Raw genomic sequence first — 15201 nt, 5'->3', positions numbered from 1 at the left:
AATAGTGTTTACTATTGCTATGCTCCTGTTGAGTCGTATCAGTCTAGTATTTTGGTCTATTTTAGTATATTTGCCAAAGTCAATCTAATTCGGTCCAGTTTGGTCCAATTTTTCCTAATTCGGTCTGATTTGATCTACTTCAGTCAATTTTGGTGCACTTGCTTAAAAATAGGAAAAGACATGTTTGAGTTGAAAGTACTTGTTCTAAATCCAAATTTATTAAAAAAATATAGATCTCAAACTCATTCCAAATTCTATTAAATTGTAGCAATTTAATTTCAAATTTGTTCTACATATATTTAATTTTCAAACCCATCTATTTATATATTTTATTTTGCTTAAAAAGAGACAACTTAACATTACTTATTGTTAAGTTCTAAAACACTATTAGATCATATTCAAACCTTAAAGTCACTATATTTAATCCTAAGGCTGGACATATATTGGGTAATATTAATCTATAAATATTATGTGATTATGTATACCAATATTAATGGATCAATTGAAAATATGAGCAGTTTTGACTTGGTAGGTACTACAATTATTCAAGTAAAATAACTTTTACTAAATACTAATTGAGTTAAATGGAATCTACCATAATTCGAATTTAAGATGTACAAATAAGACTACTATTTTTTCCTCTCTTTTTATTTATTTATTATAATTCAATATTTGGGGGAGAAGGAATAGGGAAATTTGAACTTTGAATGTCTTCGTTAGAAACACAAGATGCTAACTAATTGAACTATAAGGTTTTTAGCAACAATTCATTTAATATGACCGATTTAATTAGAACCCAGCATACAAATTACAAAGTAAGGACAAAACTTAGGTACAGTACCTTAGGTGCTGTTCCTTAGATTCCTCTCTTAAGATTCAGCCATGTAACTACTTAACTAAAAAATATACTTCCTTCTCATGAGAAAAATTCCACATGGCAGAATCTTAAAAGTGAAACTTAAGAAACAGCACCTAAGTACTGTACTTAAGTCTTACTCACAAAGTAAATACTAAATGAGAGGTTTACTCTAGAGGAAGCCCTTCTAGAAATTCTCAAAGGCCAAGGCCAAATCCAAGCCTAAGAGTATATTTTATCTCGTTCTTATTAAAGGAATGAGTGTTGTTCTCAAACTCTCAACTTTGTAAGAAATTTTGAGGAGAGATTGGGGGAATGAAACTAAAATTCCTTTATATCTCCATTTGTCCCACTAAAACTTTCAAACTAGATAATAATCGGAATATTCTTTAAATTCTCTCTTCTTCATTGAATCTACATTCATTATAGTTGATGATGTATAAAATCGTCAATATGTTGTTCGTCCAACAGAGCACACATCTTCTATGTGTGCCTGCAAAATAAAAGAGAGATTTTGGTGGAGAAAACACTAATGGGATGTTTCCTTAAAACCCTTCGATAATAAAGTCAAAATGACAACAAATAATAGAGTAATCAGAGCTTTTTTAGGGTTTTCTAAGTGTTTTTTGTGCGTACCTTACCTTTCTTTGTCCCATTCCTTTTATAGGAGCTGAACCTTTATGACTTGCTTTCATTATGTCATTGATTGGGCTTTATTGCCTCTTCAACGTATCAAGTGACTGAATTGGCTATCTTTCATAATCATCGGTTACCAAACCAGCTGGAGGTTCTTTCAGTTACTAGCATACATAAGTTTGCATTAATGTCCATTTATTATTGTTTGGACAATTTTTTTTCTGATTCATCAATAGTATACATTTTTCTCCTGTAAATGTGAATTCTAGGCCCACCTTCTTATGAGAAGAAAGTGTAATATGCACTGCATAGTTGTGATTTGTCAGTTCATGTATAGCTAATGCAGAGCAATGCACTTGGCAAATGGTTGAGTTTTTATTGAAGCTTCGAGGCAAGTGAGCAAAAAGAAGAAAGAACAAGATGCTGGGAGTTTGCTTATAATGCAATTTCACGAATCTCATCAACAATAAGCCAAATTTTTTCATGTCTGGATTTTGATGATACTGATACGATGATATTTTTGATAATACACACGCACACACGCGTTTCACACACGCTGTGTATGAATCCACACGCGCACACGCACGAACCTACATACGCACACACACGTTGAACATATACCCATGTTTGGAGGGAAAAAAGAAAATATAAGAAAACAGTGTTTTTTTTTTTTTGGAAAATCAGACAACAGAGATTTAAATCCATAATATCTGTATTATTCTTGTTCTATCATCTATGTCATTAATTACTAATGAAAATAAACTCATCTAAATACATACTTAGTAAATTAATTTTAGACCAAATGTTCCTTTAAGTTTGGTTGGAAGAATCTTCTCGGGAAAAAAAAAAATTTTTTTTTGATTGGAAGAAACATCTAACCTATTACATGACGGTTTATTTTTTACGATCATTCATATATATTAAATTATATATTTTTTAAAATACTTTATTTGATTTAAAGTACATTTAAATTCTTTTTGACATGATACCTAGTTCTTGAAAAGTAGATTCATATTTTTAAAAGTACAATTTAATTTGAGGCATATAAACAAACCGATAATATATATAATAAATAAATAAAAATAAAAATAAAAACTAAATTACAATTTAAGTCCTTAAAATTCGAGGTAATTTTGAATTTTTGATATTATACCTTAATATTCAAATTTCTTGATCTGTGACAAGTCTAAAGCTCTCTCTCTCAAGGAAGTTTTGGATTGGTGACAGGGATGAAGTCTGTCTTTGGAATCTTGGCAGGGTTTTGGGCCACCAAGAATGGCTGTGAGAGTTGGGGCTTCGGCCAAGGAGCTCAGAGAGTTGGGCCACCAAGTGTGAAGAGTTGGTTGATGTTTCAAATTTAAATAGGACTTGGCTGGATTCTTGTGAGATTCTTGTTTTTGTTCGGTTAGACGAGATTTAGGATTGATCTGAACCTTTTTTCTTTTTTTTCCCTATGAAATAATTAATTTTCTTTAAAAAAAAAAGTGAGAGAAAGGTCAGTGATCAAGCTATCGAAGAAAAAAAAAACCAAAATTGTTTTAAAAAAATAAAAAATATTATCGATGTTAAGGCTATAAATTATACAATTTAGTATATGAGAAATTCTACACACTCAACAATTTTTACAATAATAGTTAAGTTGATAGGACTTTATTAGTTCTTATTTAAACTCATTACTAACATTTTTTATTAATATTAACAGATTGACACCAAGTGTGAAATTTGTTATCAAATTATGCGTATACTTAAATTTATTAGGACAAAATTTGGTTACAAACTTGACTATAAATTAAAATGACAACTTCCTTTTAAAAATTATCATTGCTACATATTTTGAAAATATAATCATTAGATTGTATATTCTTTACGCTCTTAACACTTAACACACATGTTAACTTTTGTGCCAATCGAAAATTATTTATTATATGATTCATAAATTTATTTTTTATGCATAATGTTATATTGTAAAAATTTTCAATTTAAACAATTGATTAGTGACATAGCTATTAATATTTGATATTTTGAAAATTTTGCAACTACAAATAATATTAGAAGAATATAATTTAATAATAAATTTGTCAAAATTTATACAGGTTATAATCAAACTTTGTCCAACTGATTATCAGTGTCTATAAAACTCAGGAGTAAAAATAGTACGCAATTAGGCAAGTACTATTTATTAGTTATAATAAACTGTCTATTTGGAACAGTTTATTTAGTTGAAATTGAAAATTTTTTACTAAAAATACTGTAAATAAAAGTAAAAGTTAGTTAAATAGTATAGTGTGATTCATAAATAGTATCAAAAAAATGTAATGAAACTCATAAATAATAACAAAAATAAATTGAAAGTAAAAATAATCCGAAGTGTGCTATAGTTGTGTCGGTGGAGGTGCGCTATAGTTGCTGCACATCAAAAGAGTTTCTAAAGATCTTCACGTGCTAACTTAATTTATTGATGAAAACTCAGCGTCCCAGTTATTTATTTATTTACAAATTATAAGTGTATGTTTAAGTTCCGCTTATTTATAAACAAATATATTTGTAAGCAGGGTTGGCCAAAAAACGCTCTCTAGGAATGCAACCACGCACGCTCTCTAGAGAGAAAGAGGCTGAACTGGCTCGGAGCAACAAGAAGGTGAAGGACTATCATCACGCAAAGTTTAATGTTGGCTCAAGGGAAAGCTCTCCAGCTCCAGGGCAGCAAAATACTGGCTCCTTTGCCAAAGCCTCCTTTAAGGAGAAGCTTGTGGGTGAAATGCCAGGGGCTTATGTGAATGCTTTTGACTTTGAGAGTCTTATGGAGGAGGATGAGTTCTCTGATGGTGAGGGTAGCGAGTCTTACGGTCGGATTCCGGAAGGATGGGTCACTGTCAAACTGACGAAGGAAACAAAACGGCGCATTAGAGGTCCATTGTCGAAAGCTATTATAATCAAGCTGGTTGGAAGAACAATCAGCCTCACCTACATGCGTACCAAGCTTAACCAAATGTGGAGACCATCGACTAGAATGGATTGTGTGGATCTTGGGTATGGATTTTTTCTGGTTAGATTTTTTGCTAAGGAAGATTTGGATAATGTTTTAAGGAGAGGGCCATGGTTCTTGGGTGACCATTTTCTTTCTATTAGACCATGGGAACCTTTCTTTAAGCCTTCAATGGCGAATGTCTCCCCCATTGCGATTTGGATTCGTCTATGTGAACTTCCCTTTGAGCTGTATGAAGCAGAGGTACTAAAGCAGATTTGAGAGTCCATTGGCAAGGTTCTGAGAATAGATTCCCATACGGCCATGGAGGCTCGTGGGAAATACGCTAGATTGTGCATTCAAATTGATATTAATAAACCTTTGGTGAACACCATCCTTATTGGACGGTTTGAGCAAGCTGTGACCTATGAGGGCATACAAAGCTTATGTTTTTCCTGTGGTAGACTTGGGCACAAGGTGGAAGCATGTCCCTACACCATTCGTAAGGGGAAGGAGTAGGTGGTTTCGGAAGAGGAGGTGTTGGCTGGCCGAGATGCTACATCACGTGAGACGCATGATAGTCATTCCGTAACGGTCAATAGGGAAAGGACTGAGGTGAGAGAAGACACGGAGGTGGATGGTCAGTATGGACCGTGGATGGTGGTGAGTAGAAGGACAAATGGGCAGAAGGGAACAAAACCAAATTTCAGTACAGAGCGTACTGGAATTTCTGGCCGGGTTGGTGCTGCCCAACTACCTCCGAAAAATACGGTTTGGAGAGGCACGTCGGCTAGTAGTACTGACCATTCTTAGAGCATGCTACGCAGGGGCTCTTTGCATGGCACTGGGGACCACACCAAAAGGACAGAAGTATTCTGGAATGTAGAGAGCCCCAACGGACTGGGGTCACCCAAAAATTCTGGCCTGGGCCTCATGAATCAAATAGACAACTCCAAAATGGACCCAACGGGTAGCTCCTTGTTGGCAAAAGAGACTGGTGACTTTCACTCAAGTATTGGGCCTTCAAAAAGCCTGAAATCTCAAGCCCAAGCCCCTAAAAAGCACCCATCCTCTGTTAAAGGGAAGAAAGCCCTTGCCAGAGGTGTTCGTCCTCCTTCACTCATTACCAGCGACGGCAACGCTGGGGAAAAACTCTCAAATGCCAAACCCGCAGCCCCATCTCCTTCCCATGCCCATACACGGTCTAGGGAGTCGCTAGCTGGCCTGGATCCTTCTTTCAGGTTCACGGCATCGTCCTGTGAGAATTTTGAGCTGAGGAGCGATTGGATCGACCCACCAGGTGACCGGCAAGCTGGAGTCGTGCGTTCCGGAGCTTTAATCACCAACTATGAGGGTGTAGAAGGTGATCTCAACACCCTTCAGTCCAACGCTGTTGATCACAGTTTAGCAACAAGTGCGGGTGTTGGGGAAGGAAATACTGGGGGTTTCTCAAGTCCTCGCTCTGGAGATGGATCAATTTATGAAGACTTGGGATTTGATTGCATGGTATCGGAGGAAGGGAATGGAGTCCCTCCTACCAATTGATTTGTTGTCTCCATTTATGTTAATTGTTACCATGAATATTCTGATTTGGAATAGTAGAGGAGCGTTAAAACCCGCTTTCCAGACATATGTTCATGAGTTAACTAGGCGGCATGATCTGGCTATTTTTGTAGTGATGGAGACTAAATTGGGTGGTAGCAAAGCCAAGGAAATCACAGATAGGCTGCCTTTTGATGGAGCCATTCATATGGAGACAATTGGTTTCACTGGTGGGTTGTGGTTGCTGTGGAACGAGGATCAAGTGGTGATTCAGAAGCTAGCTAAAACTGAGCAGGAAATTCACGTAGAAGTAAAGGTACATGCCTTAAATCTCTCTTGGATTTTCTCAGCTATTTATGCTAGTCCTAGGAATGAAGAGAGATGTGTTCTCTGGAGCAATTTATGTAAGGTTGCAAATTTACATAATATGCCATGGATTATGGGGGGCGATTTTAATGAACCTCTTGTGCAAGAGGATAAATTTGGAGGCAGGGGTGTTAGTGTGAATCAGTCTCTGGCCTTTAAAGATTGCTTAGATTTATGCAATATGATTGATATGGGTTTTAATGGTCCAAGGTATACCTAGACTAACAAACGGGATATTAACAATCTCATTTTGGAAAGAATTGATAGATTTTTCGTGAGCCCCGGAGTGGTGTGTTCTCTATCCTGATGCAAAAGTTTCTCATCTGCCCCGTTGCCATTCTGATCATTGCCCGGTTCTAATGGAGACCGTTTTGGGTAGAGGGGTTCGGCTCAACAGACCCTTCAGATTTCAAGAATTCTAGTTGTCGGACCTATCCTTTCCCAATATAGTTTCCAGTGCCTGGAGTAGGGACAGGAACTTAGCTGAGTCTATTAAGGTTTTTTCTAAGGAAGCTACCATCTGGAACAGGGATCAATTTGGGAATATCCACTAGAAGAAGAGGAGAATCCTGGCTAGAATCTATGGTGCCCAAAAAGCTCTCTCCATCTGTCCAAGCTCCTTCCTATCTTGAGAATCAACTGCAGCAGGATCTGGAGGTTGTGTTAGACCAGGAAAGGGATCTTTGGATGTTGAAATCCAGAATTAACTGGTTGGTCCAGGGAGACCACAATAGAGCTTTTTATCATGTATCTGCCTTAGCCAGAAGGAAAAGAAACCATATTGCCTCAGTCAAAGACGAGAGGGGTTTGTGGTTATCTGAAGAGAGTGAAGTCATGGAACACTTTAGAAGTGGTTTTGTTTCCCTGTACACCACTTCTCTTGAGGCAGCCTCTCGGGTTCCTAGCCATGATGTTTCCTGGCAGATTCATTTGTCTGAGCAAGCTAAGGCATCAATGGGTGCCATTGTCACCATGGAAGAAATTAAAGATGCTTTATGGTCCATGAAACCGTATAAGGCTCCAGGTCCGGATGGTCTCCATGCTGGTTTCTTTCAACGTTTCTGGCTTGTAGTTGGGGATTCTGTTAAAGAGGAAGTTATGAGAGCTTTTACTGAGAGAAAGGTTCCCGATTATCTCAACAAAACCCTCATTGTGCTCATTCCCAAAATCCAGGGCCCTGAAACCATTGGAAATTATAGACCAATTAGTCTCTGTAATACTATCTACAAGATCATCTCCAAGATTATTGTTGCTCGAATCAGACCACATTTGGAGCAACTTTTCTTGCCTTATCAAACGGCTTTTGTGCCAGGTAGAAGAGGAGCCAATAATTTTATTATTGTTCAAGAGTTGATTCATACCATTGGTAGAACCAAAGGCAACAAGGGGTATATGGCTATCAAGATTGACCTCGAAAAAGGTTATGACAAAATTGAATGGAGCTTCATTAGGGAAATGCTTCTCAAGTTCAACTTCCCCGTGAACCTTATTGATATTATTATGAGCTGCGTTTCCTCGGTGTCGACATCTCTTCTCTTTAATGGTGGCTACCTTGACTCCTTTTGCCCCACTCGAGGTATTAGACAAGGGGACCCCCTGTCACCTTACCTCTTCATTTTGTGTATGGAGTTTCTGGCTCACTTGATTCAAGAGAAATGTGACGCAAAGCTCTGGTTGCCAGTGAAAGCTTCTAGGAGTGGGCCTTCCTTCTCACACTTATTTTTTGCAGATGACTTGGTCCTTTTTGCTAGAGCAGATTCAGATAACTGTCAGGCCATAAAGGATGTCCTTCATGAGCTTTGCTTGAGATCTGGGCAGAGCGTGAGCGAAGCCAAGTCTCGTGTGTTCTTCTCCCCAAATGTAGAGTCGGATCAAAGAGACATCCTTTCTGGTATTCTTGGGTTTTACTTAACCCCTAACCTTGGCAAGTACCTGGGGTTTCCCTTGAAGCATTCAGGTGACCGAAAGCATGATTTTGATTTCGTCCTTGATAGAGTCAAGAAAAAGTTGGCAGGGTGGAAAGCTAACTTACTCTCTATGGCTGGCCGAGTGGTTCTCATTCATGCCTCCTCAACCATCCCAAACTATGTGATGCAATATGCTCCTCTTCCTAGTAAAATTCTTAAGGGTATTGACAGGGTCAATAGGAATTTCCTTTGGGGCTCAATGGATTATGCTAAGAAGATGCATTAAGTTAATTGGGCTGAAGTGACAAAACCAAAGGAGGCAGGAGGTTTAGGTTTGCAATCTGCTAAAGGAAGAAACACAACTTTCCTAGCCAAGCTCAATTGGAGATTTCATACAGAGAGGAATGCACCATGGGCTAAGGTTCTCAAGTTTAAATATTGCACTAGACAAAGAATTAATTCTAGGAATGAAGCGAAACTCCCTATGTCTCCGATTTGGAAAGGGATGAAAAGAGGTGAGGAAGTCTTCAAAAAAGGAGTAAAATGGATTCCAGGCCATGAAAGCTGTCTAAATTTCTGGTCTGATTGTTGGTCTAACATTGGTCCTATTAGGCCTCATATCCAAGGCCCGCTCCCGCAAGACTCTGTTAACTTGCAAGTCAAAGATGTGCTCTCTCCAGTCGGATGGGATTGGTCTAATATTCCTTTTGAGCTACCCCCTGAAGTTAAAGCTGACATTCAAGCTGTGCCCATTCCTATTTTGACTAGGTGCAATGATAAAATGGCTTGGAAGTTCTCCCTTAGAGGGGATTTTGATATGAGGAGTGCCTATAGCCTTGCCATTAACTCTTCTGGCAATGAGTCTTTCTCTGGTTCTTGGATTTGGAAGCTTCCATCCCTGCCTAGAATTCAAATGTTTATTTGGAAGTGCATGCAAAAGAGCATAGGTGTGAAGGAATGCTTAGCAAACAAAGGTATCCCTCTAGAAACCACCTGCCCTCTTTGCCACTCAGAAGCTGAATCTATCTTACATGCCCTTCGGGATTGTAGCTTGGTTAAACCCATATGGTACCAGATGGGAACACACTGCTTGTACTCCAACTTTTTCACCCAAGACATCAAAGAATGGTTAATCACTAATTGTAGGCTTAAGTCTTCCCAGAATGGCGTGGGCATCCCCTGGTATGTGCTCTTTTCCTTTACTCTCTGGTTGGTTTGGAAGCAGCGGAACCATATTGTCTTTACTAACAAGAGAGTAAACCTGAATTTATGCAAATCTATTGCCTTACATGCCTCTGAATTTTTCTTGTGTGCTTCTCAACCGAGGCGGCACAATCAGATGGTTATTAAACAAATCAGATGGGAGAAGCCAGATCAGGGGTGGTGGAAACTCAACACTGATGGGTCTTGGGTTAAAGCTTTGGGATCGGTAGCAGGGGGTGGTTTGATTAGAGATAGCAGGGGCAATTGGGTGACCGGCTTTACAAGAAAACTAAGGAATGCTAACAGCTTCACTGTGGAAGTTTGGGCTCTCCGTGATGGCTTGATGTTGTGCGTTCAAAAGAAGATTCCAGCTGTAATTGTCGAGATGGATGCTAAGGCTTTGGTTGATGCGTTAAACAATCCTTCTTACCGTAACTCAGTGATCTCTCCTATCTTTGAAGACTGCAAAAATATGATTCTGCAAATCCCTCAAGTTCGTATTAAACATGTATATCGTGAGGCAAATCAATGCACCGACTGGTTAGCTAATTCTGGCCATTCTCAATCATTTGATTTTATTATTCACTCTGTTCCTCCCGTGAGCTTAATCCCTTCTGTTGAGGCTGATTGTCATGGTACTTGGTGTAACAAGCGTTGTCTTGAATTTTTCTTTCCTTGTTAGTTGAATATTACTTCCAGTTTACAAAACAAAAAAAAAAAAAAAGTTCCGCTTATTTTATTAAAATTGAAAATTTTTTGTTGAAATTTTTTTTGATAAGTTTTTTGTTGAAATTATTATTGATAAAGGTAAAAATTAGTTGAAATAGTATAATAAAATTTATAAATAGTATAAAAAAGTACAATATACCTATAAATAACCAAAAAAAAAAAAAAAAAGCTAAATAGTAATAAATGGACAAAATTAATCATGTCAACGACGCAAAATCTAACATCTACAGGCCACAGGCATCAAATAACGTAGCGAGTATTTAGTCCTCATTGAAGAAAGCGAGTAGCCCACGAAAAAGAACCAAATAAAGAGCAAGGACAGTACAGCCAGTCAGTCTCAGACTCTCAGCCTTTGTTTGTCCAGCATGAAAATGATGGAAAATGTTGCTCTGTTTGGGAAAAAGAAAAATCTCAGTGAGAGGAGAGAGAAGAGTGAATGGGAAATTTTGAGTCACAAAAAAAAGGAAAAAAAAATTGACAGAGAAAGAAAAAAATAATTGAATGGTGAAAGTTGAGAGACAGGGTACTATTACTATATGTGTTGTCTTGATAAGTACGACAGGGCAATAACTTAAAGCATCTTTCACTTTGACTTGCACACACAATTTCACGGTACATTTGGATATCAAACTATTTTTTTTCCTTTCTTTTATTGAAAATTTGGATATTTAACTTGTGATTGGTGTATATTATTTTTTGATAAATCAACAGTGAAAAAGACTTTATTAAAGCACAAACAGAAATAAAATAAGAAATGATCTATATCAACTTGTGATCGATGTATCAAATAATGGGATTACTGTTGATTCTTATTAGTGTGTATTTTGGAAAATGATTATAATCTGGTTCTTCACTTATTTTATATATTATTTGGTTTCATGTTTTTTTTTTTTAATCTCAGTTTTATTTTAGAATTATTTAATTTTTTATTTTTTAAAAATAATTTAGTTTAAGTATTTTATTTTACATTATACAAATAAGTAGAAATAAATAATTTTCAAATTGATACTTAATAAAAAGTAAAACTATTGTGCACTACATTATGTAAAATTAGATTTGGATTCTTTTATATATATGTAATTTGAACTTACAATGGAGTACGAGAATAATATATGAAAATATTGTGGACTACATGATGTAAAATATTTCATAAGTATTGGCGAAACAAGTTGTAAATGATATATGAATATAACTATATGACTAATAAATCTACGAGAATGAATAAAAACGAGTCTAAAAGAAAAATGCTACAAAAATATTATGTGAATAATCTTATTGGGATAAAGGGTCACTCACCTGATGTAGGAACAGGTAATACCAGAGTGTTCTTTTCCTTTGGTCCAGCTGACCATATTTACGGTACACCCACCTGAAAAAATTGATTAATGTTGGTGTTATAACTTGTGGCACAGTTCGTTTATGTGGTGAGTTGTAGTTGGTAGAAGGGTGATAATGGGTCCATGTAAGAATACCCCTCCACTAACCACAAATCGTCACATAGGTGAATTGTGGCACAAATTGTACCACAAGTTGTGACACCAGCATTACTCCAAAAAATTTGTCATAACTATATTTGAATATTCGAGAATATTTGGGATAAGATTTGGCTGTCTCCTCTTCTTTCTTATAGCCTTTTTTTTTTTTTTTTCCCCTTTTAAATTTGGAATTAGTTATTGTAATAAACATTGAAGATGTTTTTAATTGGGATTTAAATTTAAAGGATTATGTAAGAAATTAGTGGTGCTCATAAAAATAATGTAATAAATTAGCGGTTTGGTCATTGGTGTCCATATGGAGAAGGAAGTTGAACTAAAAATTTTCAAGATTGGGGGAGACAAAAGTAATAATAATAACTAGTCTCATTACACGCACTTCTCGTGTGCTATGAGATTTTATTTTAGTATATAAAAAATCTGTGTTTTTATTTTATATATATAATTTTTATTTTGAGAATTTAATTTATAAGTAGATAAAGTAATTTGAAAATCAACAGAAGAGTAACTTTATTTTTTAGACAATATTTTAGTGAGAGTTAGAATTGTATTTTTACCAAATTGTCCTTCAGTTTTGTCTTTACTTAAATATAAAGGTGTATGGGTATTTTTAAATTAAAAAAAAATGAAGATCCCAAATAGGAAAAGCCCTTTAAATAGTACAGTAGTATAAATAATAATAGTAATAGTAATAGTAGGTTTAAAAAAAATAGTACTAGTAGGTAAAAGTTAACAAGTGCTTTGAGGGTATTTGTCAATAAATCAATTTAGAAAAAAAAATTATGCATGACTCATAACAATAATATAATACACATAAATAATTAGGGTCATGTTAACGAGTGCTATTAAAGCAATTGTTAATAATTCTTATTATAAAATTTTTTAACACTGCTTTCATTATAGGAAATATAAAAAAACTAACAGGAAATTTAAATATTTTATTATTTTCTCATAAAATATTTTCAAAAATAGTTCATAAATTATATCCTTAGGTCATTTCTTAACATTTTTTATAATAATAATGCAATGATATCAAAACCTTTCTTTTTGGGGGGGGGATCACCTGTATATTGTGCTAAATTAAGCCAAAGCGTGTGTACAATTTGAACGGTTAAAATGTTTGAACTTTAAAAGCCGTAGCCCAATTCCCAAGCATATATTAGTATTGCCATTGTCAAGAAGATAATATTTTTCTTGACACATCATGTCAAGAAGAGTTGGACCCAATGTGAATGACGACAAAACTGATAAGTGAACCCATATGCAGTATTGTGAGTACGACCGAGGACAGATATAATTTAAACGTACTTATCAACCCTTGGAGGCCAAACTGATATCAACCACTCAAACTGATGCAAATCTATTATAATCTACAATGGGACGACATTAACAATAGCAATGTTGTTTGGTTCTCATGAATTATTGTAAGTGATTATTCAAGAATCTATTTAAATGATTTGAAGGATTTTCTAAGAAATTATTATTGTGGGTGCTAATAACTTTTTATTTATTTATAAAACTTCAACTTATGACGTCTAGTTTTTATGATAACGAGTGACCATTTAAGGATTTATTTAAATAATTTGAAAGACTTTCTAAGAAATTAGTATTGTGAGTGTTAATAATTTTTTTTTTTTTTTTTTTTTATAGAGTTTCAATATATGACGTTTGTCTCTAATGATAATGAGTGACCATTCAAGGATCTATTTAAAAATTATTTTAAATTAGGTGTTAATAACTTTTTTATAAAAAATATTTTATAGAGTTTCAACCATTAGAGACTTTATCAATTGAGTTATTTGTAACACATGTGAGTGTTAATAACTTAATATGAAGAAGAAGAGCACGAACTCAATTCAATTGAATTGCGATAGAAGCATAAGAATTGATAAAAGTTTGAAAATCTAAAACTCTTTTAAAAAAATAGTTGTAAGGACACGATTTGTAACGACCCATAATAACGTTGGGTTCGCATGTAAAAAGGGCCAAACAATATCATTTATAGAGCGTGGGTTTGAAAGGCTAGGCCTTGGTCACAAGACAGTGGTTTTCCGTGGTGTTCTTACATAATTAAATCGTATTCGCTCTAGGAGTCTTTCTCCTGGAGGCGGGCCGGGAGGCTCTGGTTTTGGCCATTTTTCTCAGCCTCCTTTCTAGACTGCTTACTTCCCCTTTTATATTGGCTTGTATTCCTCATCCAACGTCCACGTGTAGGTTCGACTTTTCAGGACTGATACTTGTCCCATCAGCCCATACCCCGAGTGGTTGGGGGTGGTTGAAAAAGTTGAAAAGTATGGTTTTGTCAGGTGCAGAGTTTTGAATGGCAGTAATGGCAGCCTTCCCTTTGTACTTGGTCGTTATACTATCCAGCGTCTCATTCTCTATTGACATAGATATTTTAGATTTTTTCCCACACTGTTCCCCAACCGCTTTTGCCCCTCCTTCCAGAGGGACCTCGGATATGCCGAGGACAGAATCATCATCGGCTGTGTCTCAAGACTATTTGGATTTTTATTACCTATCCTCGGCTATACACTTCCTCGGCTAGGGCCTTGGGCCCCAATGTAAAAAATGGGCCAGGGCCACAAATTATTGGACCCCACAATAGTAAATTGCTCTTTTAACCTATTTGTGTTTTTAAATTTAAAATTATTTAACTAAAATATAGGGTTATTTTTTAGATTTTAAGAATTTTTATGGTAATATTTTAGTATGTAAAATGATGAAACTTAAATAAAAAATCATCTTTTTAATAGTGTAGATAAGATATCAATTGATCATATTCTAAATTAATAGAATGATAGTATGTATGGTAGCCTAGTAGGTAGGCGCGGGGTATTCAGAGTTAGTAATTTTTTTAGATTGCGCAAACAATAATAATAATAATAATAATAATTATTATTATTAGTATTATTATTATTATTATTATTATTATTATTTTAGCACACAGTGGTGATCACATTTCTACATTTTAGTTTCCCCCCCTCCCAAAAAAAAAACTTTATGCATTTTTTTTTTTTGATTTTTTTGTTTTTTGTTAATTTAACTCATGTTTTATTTTAGAAGAGGGACTCAGAAAAGTTTAGAGAATATAACTCAGTTTAAACATACTAATTTAGCATATATTAAATGTGAGAAACCAATATCACTTTTGTTGTCAAGTAAATACAATTGATGCGCCAATAATAAAGGCTGTCTTAAGGTTTGTTTGAGATCCGCTTATTTTGTTAAAATTAAAATTTTTTTGATGAAAATACTGTAGATAAAGGTAAATGTTAGTTGAAATAGTACAGTAGGACTCATGAATAGTACCAAAAAGTACAGTGAGATCCATAAATAGTAGCAAAAATAAGCTAAATAGTAAAATAAGTTAGCAAAAAATAAGCTAGCCAAACAGATACTTAGACTAGACTTTGTTATTCTAGAACATAGATTTAAAAAAAAAAAAAAAAAATTACCAGGTTATAGAACATAGTTTTGAAATAAGTTATTTAAGCATGCAAT

The 15201-nt window shown here is 35.2% G+C and overlaps 1 protein-coding gene across 1 annotated transcript; it reads left to right on the top strand.

The window, feature by feature from the left end:
* Positions 1–6033: 6033 nt before the first annotated feature.
* On the top strand, positions 6034–6585 carry LOC115961372. Its single transcript, XM_031080364.1, has one exon. It carries the CDS (start codon positions 6034–6036, stop codon positions 6583–6585), a length of 552 nt encoding a protein of 183 aa, XP_030936224.1.
* The last annotated feature ends 8616 nt before the right edge of the window (positions 6586–15201 follow it).

Source organism: Quercus lobata, chromosome 9 (genome assembly GCF_001633185.2).
Source record: "Quercus lobata isolate SW786 chromosome 9, ValleyOak3.0 Primary Assembly, whole genome shotgun sequence".
Taxonomy (NCBI): Eukaryota; Viridiplantae; Streptophyta; class Magnoliopsida; order Fagales; family Fagaceae; genus Quercus; species Quercus lobata.
The sequence above is the reverse complement of the archived record's forward strand: the minus strand, read 5'-3'. Positions and strand labels throughout refer to the sequence as shown.

Bases quoted from the DNA above. Each gene is read 5' to 3' on its own strand.
- LOC115961372 (XM_031080364.1), top strand. From the start codon at position 6,034: ATGAATATTCTGATTTGGAATAGTAGAGGAGCGTTAAAACCCGCTTTC.